This window comes from Miscanthus floridulus, chromosome 8, assembly GCF_019320115.1.
Source record: "Miscanthus floridulus cultivar M001 chromosome 8, ASM1932011v1, whole genome shotgun sequence".
NCBI classification, from domain to species: domain Eukaryota; kingdom Viridiplantae; phylum Streptophyta; class Magnoliopsida; order Poales; family Poaceae; genus Miscanthus; species Miscanthus floridulus.
Window position 1 is genome coordinate 172,510,120 of NC_089587.1, and position 16,041 is coordinate 172,526,160.

The following is a 16,041-nucleotide window of genomic DNA, read 5'->3' on the forward strand; positions in this document are numbered from 1 at the left end:
TAAATGTAACAAATATAGTTAGATCATCATTACTATTGACACGAGCTGGTTCATATAACCGCATAACAAATTACACATTATATCACAACGCATCACGCATAGAGTTGATTACTAGTAGAAAAACTAAAATATGGACTACTCGGATCCTATCCGTAGGTACGTATGCATTCAGCCTGTTCGGTTGGCTAGTTCGTATCGTTGCTGATTCGTGAAGAAGTACTGCTGGATGGTTTGTGTGAGAGAAAAATACTGTTTCAGTTGAAAATTTACTATCGTTCCACGGCCAAACGAACAGGCTGATGGTCTGTTGTTGCCCACTTGTCTCTGCGTTATGGAGGCTGGAGCAGGTGGTGTCCTGCCGCGTCTAGCAGCCGTAGCAGTAGCACCAGTAGCCGATCGGGTGGCAGCAGTGGTGGTACCGGCTGCGGCTGCGGTGTCGGGTTGGATGGCGCCGCCGCGGCGGCCGGCGGCGGTTTCTTGTCGTCCTTCTTGACCTCGCTGACGTGCAGGAGGTCCGCGCGCCCCACCTTCTTGCGCAGCGCGCTGGTGAGCTTGGTCGAGTCGACGCCCTCGCCCATGACGACGACCTTGTCCCTGCCTTCGCCGTCGATCGCCACGGAGTCGACGCCGCCCGTGGCCGCCACCACCGCCATGGCCTTGGACCGGCACTTGTCGCAGCTCATCTGCACCTTGATCACGATCTTTTGCTGCACCAAGGACACGCAAAGCAGACAAACGTTAGCGATTTGGGCTTTCCGCTGAAACTTAGAACGAACCTAGTAACTGAAACACTAGTACGCAGCTGTAAGTCTGTTCGCTTGTTGGTTTCAGCCAGCCTAAACCAGCCAGTCAACAGTGTTTTTCTCTCACAATAAACCAGCACCAGCCAGCCCAAATCAGCTCAGAAACCAACCAGCGAACAGGCATGTGTACCTTCATTCTTGTGAGAGAGCTGTAGGTTGTTGGAGAAAGAGACGAAGTGGGGGAGGAAGAGTTTGCTGTCCTGTTAGCAGTGTCCCGTGTCGTGGAGTATTTATATTATTTATTATATCGATGGATGACTGGGCCTTCTTCCGTGTCCCAAAATAAATATCATTCTCACTTATCGAGAAATTATATATTTTTAATTTTGATTAAATATATAAGAAATATTAATATTTGTAATATGTAATTAGATCAGTTCAATATATTTCTTAATTAGTATCATTAGTTTTTTTTTCTGGGTTCACTATTTGTAGACATAGCCAATTCTAAAAGATCTTACTTGTGTCAAAACGTACTTTGGGGAGTCATTTAGGAGGTGTTTGGGACTGCTCCGCTTTTATTTTTGCAGCTCCGCTCCAGCAACTCTACCATGGAGCAGCTCTATTGTGGAGTTTGTGGAACAGGTGGACTGTTTGGCACACAGCCTAGCTCCAGCTTCAGAAATGGATTGTTTCCATGCAAATTGTCTATTATGCCCCCGATTGAAATCGCACTTGATATTTTTCAAGAAAAATAAAAACAAATGATAGAAACTAAACAAAGGTCATAATTCGAAATAGGCAAGATAATGTCCCGTCAAGATAATCACAATGTCATGCATGTACAATACTCCTACTAATCTAGCGTGGGTCCAGAAGACTTCACAGCGAAATAGACAAAGCCACATTGAGGAATCTGGTGATTTTCCCCCTTGGTTTATACAGTACTCTATAGGAAATGGAATGTTCTTTTCTGGGGTAGCTTCCACGGTCCGGCAACAGGAACACCATGACGTGTCACGTGCCCCCACCGCACTTGTGCAAAAGTAATCAGTGATTAATGAGTGGCAAAGTGAGTAATTTTCGCTCGTTCCAGGTGGGAACACAAAACTCCAAAAACTAGAGTACTCCTTGAGGTGCTTCGGAAAAAACGTGAAGTTAGCCCCTAGCTCCACATTTTCTTTTGAAGCGGAGTTCTGGGAGCTGAAGGTGTTTGGCAATGCAGAGCTAGAGCGGAGCTGCAAAAACGGGAGAGGCCACGTTTTTTAGCTCTGTTCAACGTTTTTTTGGTTAAACGGTTTCAGCTCTACGTACTCTGTTCGACGAAAAAGGGTGAAGTTGTGAGTGCTCCATGAATACTAGTTTTTTGTGCAACTGCTTCACGGTGAAGTTTGTAGAACAGAGTTTATAAAGGAGTTCCAAACATCCCTTATTCGGGCACAATTATACTATGGTAGTAAGAAAAGACGGTTTGCGAACCAACGCTGGTCCTTCTCTACGGAAGAAACCGCGTTCCGGAGAGGTTTAATGGTGGGTCATCACTCATTGCGAGCTGAGTCAGCGGCGACCGGCGAGCGGCGAAACACACGTTTCCTTCCTCCGGAGTCCGGAATGCGAATGATCATCTGCTAATCCTAAAGTCCGCTGTCAAATGTGTGTGCCCGTTCAGCGTTCAGCGGCAGCAAGTTCGGATCTCCTGCGCTGACGTGATCCGCAGACGTTTCTTCTTCAACAGGTATGTCTCTCTCTATATATCTCTGGGAGCTTGCTTCATCACGAAGGTCGTCTTGTGCTCCTTCAAGATGAGAATGAGATTTTGCAAGTTTTCTATGGTTGGTGGCCTAGCTTTTCTAACTACATATGCGCTGAATGAGAGTCAGCAACAACCCCAACAAGAAGTGGATGTCAGCAAAAACACTCCGTACTGCTGTACTATACCTCGCGGAAAATGATTTCTCCATAGTTCCGTCATTCCAATGCAGCATGCCTCGGTGTTCAGAAATCAGAATCATGGTGAGTACAGTGGCTCCGTTCGGCTGGCAGAATTTTAGTCGAAATTAGCTAAAAAATACTGTTCTGGCTAAATTGTTGTGAGAGAAAAATACTGTTCCAACTGAAAAAAGAAGCTGAACAAACCGAATATAAGATAAGCCAAACGAGGCCAGTATGTGGAGGAAAGAAGGGGAAAGAGGAAAAAAAGACATGTACCATCATTTTTTAATCATATAATATAGATGCACATACCTTACGTACTTCTATGGGTATACCGAAAGACTTAAGTCGATAGATCTCAAGTTCAATTGAAAAGTTAGATTATTATATATCAAGATTTTTTGGCAGAGCAAGGAGCATAAGAAGAAATACAGACTTCTTAGGTGGGATACCCTTTGTAAACCAAAGTGTATGAGGGATTTAGGCATCTTAAACCTGAGGTCCAAAATTTGTGTCTCCTCAACAAATGGCTATTTAAGCTATTGAATGAAGATGGCCTTTGGCAAGAGTGATAGGTCAAGAACCTTTTAGTTTAAAATTCCCATATTTGTATAGAATAGCGAGAGAGAAGAATGTTTCGGTCGCGAATGTACTAAGTACAACTCCTCTTAATATTTCATTTAGGAGGGCACTAATTGGGGACAAGTTAAGGGACTGGATTAGCCTAGTTTCTCTAGTGCTAGCAACCAAACAAAATGAGAATGAATATGTTTCTGTTTCGCGGTTAAGTAAAAATGGTCTTTTTTTTACTCAGTCTTTGTATAAAGATATTATGAGGAGGGATAGAATTTCAGGAAAGATTTTATTTTGGAAAACTAGGTTACCTTTAAAAATTAAGATCTTTCTTTCATATTTAAAGAGAGGGGTAGTCTTAACAAAAGATAATTTGCTAAAAAGAGGTTGGAAAGGGGAAACTAAGTGCAACTTTTGTGACATGGAGAAAACTATACAACATCTCTTTTTTGAGTACGTGTCATAGTTCTAAGGGGGTGTGGAACTCTTTGTTCATCATGTTTAACCTTAAACCACAAAAAGATATAGTCCACCTGTTTGGTCCTTGGCTAAGGAGCTTTCATCCAAGTCTAAGAAAATCAAATAATAGTGGGGTTCACAGTAATGTGTCGGACAGTGTGGTTGTGTAGAAATGATGTTGTGTTTAGCTGAACAACTAACTCTTTCTTGCAGGTGGCTGCAGGGAAACGCAAACCTTAGATTCTAAGAATATTTCTTTCTATGCAGGGGCACTTTCATCGTTTCTTCATCTGTACACGAGTAGAAATTAGAATTGAAATGGTGCGGGGAAACACGAAAAGGAAAATCTGGCTCGAAATCGTGGCATTTGGGTGGTTGGTTTGCTTTTTTTTTTTTACCAGAATCACCTTAGAAGCAACTCCAAACAGAGCAATATGGCAGCGCTATGCAACGTTGAAAGAATTATCCTGCCAGCACGAGGAGTCGGTCCTCAACTACCAAGTCAGCTAAAGTCCTTGATGATGAGCAATCTCTACTGCTCTCCATCCTCCTCTCCGTCGCCTAGCTCATTAGCTAGCTTTGCTTCATAATCCCCCAGCAAAACACTCCCCGTTGGCACAACCACTGTCCAGACCCCGAGCAGCCACGACCTCCCGCCCTTACACTAGCGCCGGTGGCCACTCCGGCCCGGCAGCCACCGCCGAAATCCGCTGCTGGTTTCTCTGGCAGAGACGCCCCATCCATCAGCCTGCCTTGCATGTGCCCACGACGCCCATGCCTGCCGCTCGCCGAAGTTGAAGGTGGTTTCTGCAGTGCTTGCTCGGAAGCAGTTTGAAGTTTTGCCGAAACACCATTTGAAAGATTCTAAACGGAGGGGTCTATAAAAATTTCTACAACAACATTAAAACAACTTGTTAGTCAATTAAATGACGAAGCGAATTTTACGCTAGCTCTACTAGAGTTGCAAGCCTCCTATCCACAAGTCTAGTATGTTATGATCTCTATAAATCACACAAGGGCTAAGTCACTAATTACCTAGGCTAGAGAGCAAGCTAAACAAGTAATTCAACTAATTACTTCTAAGCTACACAAGTTATGTATGAATGTAAGTACAAAAGTGGTAGAGGGATTATACCGAACCGGCAAGAGATCAATCACAATATATATCAATGAATTCCACGGAGTCAAGATGACATAAAATTTTTTCTTCGAGGTTCACTTGCTTGCCGATAAGCAGTTCCCGTTGTGACGATTCACCCAATTGAAGGTTCACGCGTTAATAGGCATCACATGCCTAACCCGCTACCGGGTGCCGCACAACCGACACAAGATGGGGATCACATAAGCCACGCGCAATCTACTAGAGTTGTCATTGGCACTCCGCCAAGGAAGACACAAGAACCCCTCACAATCACTGGGAGGTGGCCAAGAACAATCACCAACTCCCACCAACACTTCTCCACTGCTCCAAGCCATCTAGGCGTCGGCAAACACCAAAAGTAACAAGAAAACCACAGCAAATCGATACCCAAGTGCCACTAGATGCAATCACTCAAGCAAATACACTTTGGATCACCTCCCAACTCACTTAGGATGCACATCCAAGCAAGAGAATAAGTGAGAGATGTTTGGTTCAGCTCAAAGGATGCTATCACATGTAAGAATGACCAAGAGAGAGAGAGCCAAACACCACCAAGCTCTACTTATAGAGCCCCCGAAAAGTTATAGCCGTTATGCCCTCGGAGAGGTCCAGACTCAGGCTCTGGACCATGGTTCCGGACCATCTACAGTGAAGATCCGGACCCCTAGATCTCGCCACGTGTCCATACGTTCAACCGCGTTCGTTAGATTCTAACGCTAACTAAAATTCGCGTCAAACTGCATAGTACTAGACCCTAGAACTGGACCTAGATCCGGACTAACTTTACTCAGGGTCCGGAGGAGTCCAGAGAGCATCCAGTGAGGGAAAAAACCCTTCGAACCCGGTCCAGACCCGGCATCCGGACCATCACCAGGGTTCGGCCCTCCTTTTGGCAAGACCGGCAGCACCACGTCACCCTTCAGTCTCCTATGCGCGAGATCGGATCCACGAGGGCTAGCGTCCGGCGCCCGCCTGCCTAGGTTCGAACCCCCTTCACTCCGCGTTGCGCCAGCCCCGTGCCAACAGAACCAAGCATCAATGGTCCGAAACGGCCATGCGCCTGGGTCCAAAGTGCTAGGCTGCGTGGTAGCAGCAGCCAAAGGACAACCGGACCCGCGTCCGAAGCGCAGAGACCCAGGGTCTGAAGCCCTTAGCGCGCTCCCTACTAAAGCCGTTGGCTGACCGGACCCACCCCTTCTAGATTCCGGTCCAAGCCAAACACAGGGTCCGGTCTCTACTTCTTCCTCCTTTTTTTCTAACAACTCAATCACTTCACCCTTGCTTCTATATTGCCAGCCACAAAGTGTCTCACCATAGTGCACGTGTGTTAGCATTTTTCAACGGTTAAATATTATCACACTAGGTCCTAATGCAAATGCATGAATTACTTCACCTAGTGGCACTTTGACAATCATTTTAACCGAGATTTTCCCCTCTTGATAGTATGTCTATCTATCCTAAACCCACTCACACCCACTTGGTGTCTTGAGTGGTAAAACAAAATGCTCCTATCAAATATACCTTTGCCTTGAGCCATTTTATTTTTCTCTTTCTTCTTTTTTAAGTTTGGAGCTTGATCATCATCATCACATGTCCACCAACATCGCCATGGACTTCATCTTTTCTCCATCACTTGGTGTGTACTAACCTATCTCATATTCACTTAGAGCCATGAAAGGTTGAAAGGTCCTAATGGCTAGAGGGGGGTGAATAGCCTATTAAAAATTTCTACAACAACACTTAGCAAACTGGTTAGACAAATATGAGGCAAAACGAGTGTTGCGCTAGCCTACTAAAAATGCAAGCCACCTACCACAATTCTAGTTTATATAGTCTCTATCCACACAATGGCTATGTCCCTACACTAAGTTAGTGTGCTCTCAAAGGCTAACTAAAGAGCCACACTAACCAAACTACAAGCTCTCACGACTAGCTACACTAAAGAGCTTGACAACTAGTTTGTGGTAATATAAAGAGAAAGTGAGCAAGATGGTTATACCGCCGAGTCGAGGAATGAACCAATCAATCACAAGAATGAATACCAATGAAGACCAATCAGCTCGGAATTAAATGATGACACAATGATTTTTTACCGAGGTTCACTTGCTTGCCGGCAAGCTAGTCCTCGTTGTGACGATTCACTCACTTGGAGGTTCACGAGCTGATTGGCATCACCCCCCAAACCCTCAATAGGGTGCCGCACAACCAACACAAGATGAGGATCACACAAGCCATAAGCAATTTACTAGAGTATCTTTTGGCTCTCCGCTAGGGAAAGGTCAAGAACCCCTCACAATCACCACGATCGAAGCCGGAGACAATCACCAACCTCCGCTCGATGATCCTCACTGCTCCAAGACGTCTAGGTGGCAGCAATCACCAAGAGTAACAAGCGAATCCCATAGCGAAACATGAACACCAAGTGCCTCTAGATGCAAACACTCAAGCAATGCACTTGGATTCTCTCCTAATCTCACAAAGATGATGAATCAATGATGAAGATGAGTGGGAGGGCTTTGGCTAAGCTCACAAGATTTCTATGTCAATGCAAATGGCCAAGAGAGTGAGCTAGAGCCAGCCAAATGGTATTTATAGACATCCCCAAACAATAGAGCCGTTGGCTTAATTATTGGGCTGACTGCGTGATGATTGGACGCACCGGTCATGTGCACCGGACGTGTCCGGTCACTGCCTGACCGCCACGTGTCCCATTCAAATGAAGTAGCCGTTGCTGCCATGAGTACCACACTCAACTGCGTCTGGACACGTCCGGTGTGGACGATCGGACACAGGAAACTCAGCGTCCGATCGAGTCTAGAGAGCTCCCAGAGCCGCTCTAGGACGACCGGACACGTCTAGCCACACCAAACCAGACGTAGGAGACTTAGCATCTGGTCAAGTCTAGAGAGCTCCCAGAGCCACTCTAGGCCGATCGGACATGTCTGATCACACCGGACCAGACGCTCCTAGAGTCTGATCAATTATAGCGCTGAAATCCGAGAGTTGCTGGTTCACACCGGATGTGTCCGGTGTGGCGACCGGACGCGTCCGGCTGCTTCTCTACAAACCTAAAGTGAGCTAACTCACATTGACCAGATGCTAAATAGTATCTTCTCAGTGTCTGGTCGCTCCTCTAAGCCAGAGTCCAATCATTAATACCGGACACATCCGGTCGCCATATCGAACACGTCCGGTCACTCTATGACCAGCGCGACTAACTTCTTTTCAACTCTATCTTCTTCACCCTTGCTCAAATGTGCCAACCACCAAGTGTATCACCTTGTGCACATGTGTTAGCATATTTTCACAAACATTTTCAAGGGTGTTAGCCCTCCATTAGATCCTAAATGCAAATGCAATGAGTTAGAGCATCTAGTGGCACTTTGATAACCACATTTCGATATGAGTTTTACCCCTCTTAATAGTATGGCTATCAAACCTAAATGTGATCACACTCGCTAAGTGTCTTGATCACCGAAACAAAAAGGCTCCTACCACTTATACCTTTGCCTTGAGCCTTTTGTTTTTCTTTTACTTCTTTTTCAAGTCCAAGCATTTGATCATCACCATGGCAACACCATCATCATGTCATGATCTTCATTTCCTTCACCACTTGGAATAGTGCTACCTATCTTATAATCACTTTGATAAACTAGGTTAGCACTTAGGGTTTCATCAATTCACCAAAACCAAACTAGAGCTTTCAAAGGTCCTAATTGGCTAGAGGGGGGGTGAATAGCCTAATTAAAAAACTACAAACCACTAGACAAACTTGTTAGACAACTAATTGGCTATAAAGCTTTTTGCACTAGCTCTAACAAGTGTTGCAAGCCTCCTATCCCAGCAATTCTAGTTGTTATAATCTCTAAGACAATCAATGGTAAGTCACTAAGAGCTCTCAAAGCTATCTACATTAAAGAGCTCAACTAGGTGAGAAGCTAAACTAGCAAAGGCAAGACAAGCTCTCAAAACTAGTTACACTAAAGAGCTTGTTACAACTAGTTTACGGGAATGTAAATGAGTGAGCAAGATGATTATACCGCCGCGTAGATGAGATAAACCAATCAATCAATCAACACAATATGAATACTGGGAGAAATCCAATGGCAAGAGACAAGTGATTTTTCTCCCGAGGTTCACGTGCTTGCCGGCATGCTAGTCCCCGTTGTGTCAACCAACACTTGGTGGTTCGGTGGATAAGAGGTGTTGCATGAACCTCATCCACACATTGGACACCGTAAGAACCGACCCACAAGTGAGGTAACTCAATGGCATGAGCAATTTACTATAGCTACCTTGCGGCGCTTCGCCGAGGAAGGTGCAATACCCCTCACAAGATCACCAGAGCCGGTCATAAACAGTCACCAACACATGCCGGACCTCCACCGCTGCTCCAAGCCATCTATATGATGGCAACCACCAAGAGTAATAAGAAATCCACAGCCACAATGATCCCCAAGTACCACTAGATGCAATCACTCAAGCAAATGCACTTGGAATCACTCAATCTCACTTTGGATTCACAATCAAGTAAGAGAGATGAGTGGGAGGGAGTATGCTCAGCTCACAAGGATGTCAAGAATGTCAAAAGTCCAAGAGAGTGAGTCCCAAGCTAGCCCACCCCTTTAAATATAGCCCAAGAGCTCAAAGAGCCATTGGCCCTCATAGGCGTGGCTGGACTCTCCTGACCGGACGCACCCCATCGTTTGGTCGGCTACGTCCGGTTGGCCCTAGCCGTCCACATGTCACGCCTTTGAATTCTACTCATTAGATCCCAACGATCATCTCTTAGTCATGAAATATTAAGTAGCGATCAGACTAGACGCTGGAATGATCGGACCCTGAACCACCGAGAATCAGATCATTTCTAGAGAGGTTCTAGAGTCATTTTATATTGACCGAACGCATCAGGTCATGAGTGATCGGACATGCCTGGGAGTGACCTTCATCACATTTCTTCTCAAACTTAGTCAATCTTGTGCCTTTCTTCAATATATAGCATTTGCAACCAAAAACCCAAAAGTATGCAATGTTGGGCTTTCTTCCATTCAAGAACTCATATGGTGTCTTCTCCATCATAGGGTGACAATAGAGTCAGTTGCTATAGCAGCAAGCCGTGTTGATGGCTTTGGCCCAAAATGAATGACTCACATTGTACTCACTTAACATTGATCTTGCTATGTCAATCAAGGTTCTATTTTTCCTCTCAACTAGGCCATTTAATTGTGGAGTATACTTGGCCAAAAATTGATGCCTATTTCCAAACTCATCATAAAGCTCATCAATTCTTGTGTTCTTCAATTCACTTCCATTGTCATTTTTTACTTTCTTGATGGTTGTTTCAAACTCATTGTGAATTCTCTTGATGAATGTCTTGAAAGTTGCAAACACATCACTCTTATCAACAAGAAAGAACATCCATGTATATCTAGTGAAATCATCCACAATCACAAATCCATATTTGTTTCCACCAATGCTAGTGTATGTGATTGGTCCAAATAAATCCATGTGCAATAACTCAAATGCCTTAGATGTGCTCATCATACTCTTCTTAGGATGTGTGTTACCAACTTGCTTTTCGGCTTGACATGCACTACATAGCTTATCCTTCTCAAATGTGACATCTTTCAAGCCTCTAACTAGATCATGCTTAATCAACTTATTCCATTGTATCATTCCAACATGACTAAGTCTTCTATGCCATAACCAACCCATGCTAGACTTAGTGAGCAAACATGTTGACAATTGAGCTTCACTAGCATTGAAATCAACCAAGTATAGATTCTTATATCTAAATCCATTGAAGATTAAATTAGAGCCATCTACACTGATGATCTCTACATCATCAACCCCAAATACGCACTTGAAACCAAGATCACAAAGTTGAGCTACCTACAATAGGTTAAAGTTCAAGCTCTCTACTAGTAACATATTGGAAATGCTCAAATAATTGGATATTGCAATCTTACCAAGACCTTTGACCTTGCCTTTGCCATTGTCACCAAATATTATACTATCAACCCCATTGCTATCATTTTCATTGATTGAATTGAACATTCTTGAATCACCGGTCATGTGTTGTGTGCACCCACTATCAAGCACCCAATGCCTTCCTCCGGCTTTATAACTGACCTACAAAAGAAGATCAATTCTTTTTAGGTACCCAAACTTGCTTGGATCCTTGAAGGTTAGTTACCAATGTCTTTGGTACCCAAATGACCTTCTTCTTTGGGCCACAATTGGTGTACCTATGAACTTAGCCATCACACCATTGGTACCCTTAACAAGCATGTAACAAGAATCAAACATAATTGAGGATACATTAGGTTCCTTGTTCTTCTTAGTCTTGCAATATTGCTCTATATGCCCAACTTCCTTGCGTCTATTGCAAAACCGACCATTGCCCTTCACAAAACTATCTTTGGGAGTGACAAAGGTCGTCTTGCTTTTCTTGGGGGTATAGCCTAATCCCTCTTTATTGAGAGAAAACATTTGGCTACCCAAGCACTTTAGCAAGCAGGCATCTCCACCATAGGCATTACCTAAGGCATGAGTGAGCTCATTCACCTCCTTCTTGAGGGTCTTATTTTCCACCATTAGTAAGGCATCATAAGTGAAACCATCACTCAAAGCTAAAGTAGAAGTGGTAGTGCTACAAGATGGGTTAGTGGGAGCAATAACAATGGACTTATAAAAAGATTCATCAATAATATCACATGTTAGTCCTACATCACACGACACAATCACTTGCTCCTTCTTGGCTTGCTCAATGAGAGAGGAGTGAGTCTTTTCAAGCTTAGAGTGAGCTTTGCCAAGCTTCTCATGGGCTTCCATTAGCCTCTCATAAGTGGCATTGAGCTCATCAAAGGATTGCTCAAAAAATTTTACTTTTCAGCGTAATTCTTTGCACTCCTTTCTCTTTATCTCAAAGCAAGTGTGCACTTGCTCGCACATGTCCATGAGATCCTCCTTGGTGTACTCCTCATCATCATCATCACTTCTATAAGCATCACTTTCACATTCCTCATTATCACTCACATCATATTTTACCTTGGTAGGCTTTGCCATGAGGTATCTCGATGAATTGTCAAAGATGGAAGGCTTGTTGTTGATGGCGATACTTGCTAGTGCTTTCTTGATAGATTTCTTGCCATCATCACTAGAGTCATCACTATCTAAAGAGCCATCACTATCCCAAGTGACCTCATAGACTCCACCCTTCTTCTTCTTTTAGAAGGTCATCTTCTTCTCCTTCTTCTCCTTCTTTTCCTTCTTGTCCTTCTTATGCTTCTTCTTCTCATCCTCATCATTGTCACTATTGTAGGAACAATCAGCTACAATATAATCGGGGCTCTTACAATTGTAGCATCTTCTCACATATTCTTTGCTCTTGGTGTGATCTCTTCTCTTTCTTGCACCATAGCCCTTCTTCATGAATTTTCCCATCTTGCGCACAAAGAGAGCCATAGCTTCATCATCAATGTCACTAAGATCTTTATCATCACTTGATTCTTTCTTGGACTTGTCCTTATTCTTGGATGACGAGCTAGCTTTGAATGCCACACTCTTCTTCTTGTCTTCCTCCTTCACAAGCACTTCACCATCACTATTGTATTGGTCCTTGATCATCACATCACCAAGCACCTCATTTGGAGTGACATCCTTCAATCCACCTCTAAAGATAATAATTCTCAATGTCTTGAATCTCTTTGGCAAACACATCAAGAACTTGTGAGAGAAGTCCTCATCCTTCACCTTCTCATCCAAACTCTTAAGATCATTGATGATAACTTAGAGCCTATAGAACATCTCTAGAATTGACTCATCATCCTTCATCTTGAAGTTGGATAGCTTGTCTTTGAGCATGTAGAGATTGCCACTTTTTACCATTGAAGTGCCCTCATATGTTTCTTCTAATCTCAACCAAACTTCACTTGCCTTCTTAAGATCTTTGATTTGCTCAAACACCTTTGAATCAATGCCATTGTATATAGTGTTGAGTGCCATGGTATTGCATTACTTGTTGATCTTGTCATTGTCGGTGAGATTGGTAGTGTCAAGGATCACAAACTCATTCTCTACCACATCCCACACCTTGTCATTGATTTAACCAAGCTACATCTTTATCTTTCTCTTCCAATAGTCAAATGATGTGCCATCAAAGAAAGGTGGTTTACCCCCAATATGGTTGAACATAATTTGAGTCATCTTTTGTGCACTGAGGTGGTTAAGCTTTAATTAAACGGTGACCATGGCTCTGATACCACTTGAAAGGTCCTAATTAGCTAGAGGGGGTGAATAGCCTAATCCAAAAACTATAAACCATTAGACAAACTTGTTAGACAACTAATTGGCTATAAAGCTTTCTGCACTAGCTCTAACAAGTGTTGCAAGCCTCCTATCCCAATAATTCTAGTTGCTATAATCTCTAAGACAATCAATGGGTAAGTCACTAAGAGCTCTCAAAGCTAGCTACACTAAAGAGGTCAACTAGGTGAGAAGCTAAACTAGCAAAGGCGAGACAAGATCTCAAAACTAGATAACTAAAGAGCTTGTTATAACTAGTTTGCGGGAATGTAAATGAGTGAGCAAGATGATTATACCGCCGCATAGATGAGATGAACCAATCAATCAATCAACACAATATGAATACTGGGAGAAATCCAATGGCAAGAGACAAGTGATTTTTCTCCTGAGGTTCACGTGCTTGCCGACACGCTAGTCTCTATTGTGTTGACTAACACTTGGTGGTTCGACGGCTAAGAGGTGTTGCAGGAACCTCGTCCACACATTGGACACCACAAAAACTGACCCACAAGTAAGGTAACTCAATGACACGAGCAATTTACTAGAGCTACCTTGTGGCACTTCACCGGGGAAGGTGCAATACCCCTCACAAGATCACTAGAGCCGGCCATGAACAATCATCAACACATGTTGGACCTCCACCACTCCTCCAAGCCATCTAGGTGGCAGCAACCACCAAGAGTAACAAGAAATCCACAGCCATAATGATCCCCAAATGCCACTAGATGCAATCACTCAAGCAAATACACTTGGAATCACTCAATCTCACTTTGGATTCACAATCAAACAAGAGAGATGAGTGGGAGGGAGTTATGCTCAACTCACAAGGATGTCAAGGATGTCAAAAGTTCAAGAGAGTGAGTCCCAAGCTGGCCAACCCCTTTAAATAGAGCCCAAGAGCTCAAAGAGCCGTTGGCCCTTGTAGGCGTGACCGGACGCACCCTATCGTCTGGTCGTCCCTGGCCGTCCACTTGTCACGCCTTTGAATTCTACCCATTAGATCCCAACGGTCATCTCTTAGTCGCGTGAAACATTAAGTAGCGATCGGACTCGACGCTGGAAAGACCAGACCCTGAACCACCGAGCGCCAGATCATTTCCCGAGAGGTTCTAGAGCCGTTTTACATTGACGTCCGATCAGCTCCCTACATCTCTACCAGCGAAAATCCTCCTGACATTAGTGTACATCAACTGTGACCTGACGTGTCCCCTACATGTCTGGTCACGCGCTGACCCCTGCGTCTGCTTGCTCAAAGAAGTGACCAGACACGCCGGTTCCTATGTCCGGTCACTCTGCAACCCTCTCGGTCAGTGTAGCACCGTCGCCTATAATTGACTGGACACGACGGGGTGAGTCCGGTGACCCCACGACCAACGTCTAATCGTGGACTTCCCCCTCCCTTTCTTTTTCTAAGTCCACAACCGCTTTACCCTTGCTTCTAAGTTTCTAACCACAAAGTGTAGAACTTGTGTGCACATGTGTTAGTATTTTTCAAAGCATTTTACAAGGGTCAAGGTTAGCACACTAGGTTCCTAAATGTATATGCAAGAATCATGTCACCTAGTGGCACTCGATAAATCGTTTAGCCAAAGATTTCCCCTCTTTATAGTACAGCTATCGATCCTAAGTCACTCACACCCTCTATGGTGTCTTGAGTGCAAAACAAAAACCTATCATATACCTTTGCCTTGATCTTCTTGGTTTCTGTTTTTCTCTTTCTTATTTTCCATGTTGAGCTTAATCATCATCAACACATGTCCACCTTCATCACCATGGACCTCATCTTGCTCAATCACTTGGATTGGACCACCTTTTCTAATTCACACACTTAGATCAAAGGTTAGTCCTAGGTTTCATCAATTATCCAAAACCAAACTAGGGCTTTCAAGCCAAAGGTTAGTATCTAGGTTTTCATCAATTATCCAAAACCAAACTAGAGCTTTGACCATTCCGCCACCATCGCCGCTGCCCATGCGCATGTCGCGCTAGTGCCCGTGGCCCTAGGTGCCACCATCCAACTAGGAGTATGCGACGGGCTGAGCTGAGCTAAGCTCCTGCCATCCCCTCACCGATGGACATCCCATCCCCGGCGCCTCTCGCCGCCTCGGTCCTAGGGTCCTCCGTGAAGCTGACGCCTCTCCACCATGCCCTCCCTCGTTCGATGGGGACTAATGCTTCCTGCAGCACCGGGCTGATGCCGCATGGCTCCTCATGCTAGACAAGAGACCTACTCCGGCGAGCAATGAAGCCCACGATGCTCATCCCCATGCTTCCAGCGTGAAGCCTATTTTTTCCTATGAGTTCGTTCCTCGTGCTTGTTGCTCTTTTTGCTTCTCCCATGGTGGGTTTTCCTTCTCCTTCGCCATTAGAGCTCCCTGGCCTTTCCTTCAGCCCGGGGCTTAAGATCCAAATAGATGTCTAGAATCAGTTGCAGCGGCCAATCTCTTGGCCCGATCTGGGGTCTTCTTCCTTTGCTCTAGTTGTGGCGTTCAGCCGATGCAAATACAAGCTCTCTACTCATTCAGTTGGCCTCATTCTTCAGCCACCATTGGAGGATATGCTCCTCATTTTAGAGTTTCTCTCCTCCATAATCGCACGTTTAAGTTCTTGGTCTTTTCGAAGTTCATTGCCTTCTTCATTCTTAATTTCTGTTCGTTCGCTTGTGAAAATTATGCCCTCTTCTTCCATCTCTGGGGTAATGGAGGCCCAAACTAACGTAAAGAACTTTGCCTCTTCCTAGAGGAAGAACGTCTTTCTTGGAGACCTACTCAAAATCCTCTGCCTCGTAGGCTGTCATGATGCCCCCTTTGTCTAGTGCCAATCTTAAACACATTGGAAAGCTTAAGATTTCAAAAGCCGTGTTTATTTGATCATTTGCACTTCCCC

At 44.4% G+C, this 16,041-nt stretch overlaps 1 protein-coding gene across 1 annotated transcript; it reads right to left on the reverse strand.

The window, feature by feature from the left end:
• Positions 1-329: 329 nt before the first annotated feature.
• On the reverse strand, positions 330-11,916 carry LOC136470189 (heavy metal-associated isoprenylated plant protein 47-like). Its single transcript, XM_066468118.1, has 2 exons — positions 11,791-11,916; positions 330-707 (listed from the first exon to the last, which is right to left on the reverse strand). The coding sequence occupies exons 1-2, from the start codon at positions 11,914-11,916 to the stop codon at positions 330-332; spliced, it is 504 nt and encodes a 167-aa protein (XP_066324215.1).
• Between the last annotated feature and the right edge of the window lie 4,125 nt (positions 11,917-16,041).

Bases quoted from the DNA above. Each gene is read 5' to 3' on its own strand.
- LOC136470189 (XM_066468118.1), bottom strand. From the start codon at position 11,916: ATGGCAAAGCCTACCAAGGTAAAATATGATGTGAGTGATAATGAGGAA. The intron at 708-11,790 runs GTGCACACTTGC...TCCTTGGTGCAG, and splicing joins TCATGGACATGTGCGAGCAA to CAAAAGATCGTGATCAAGGT.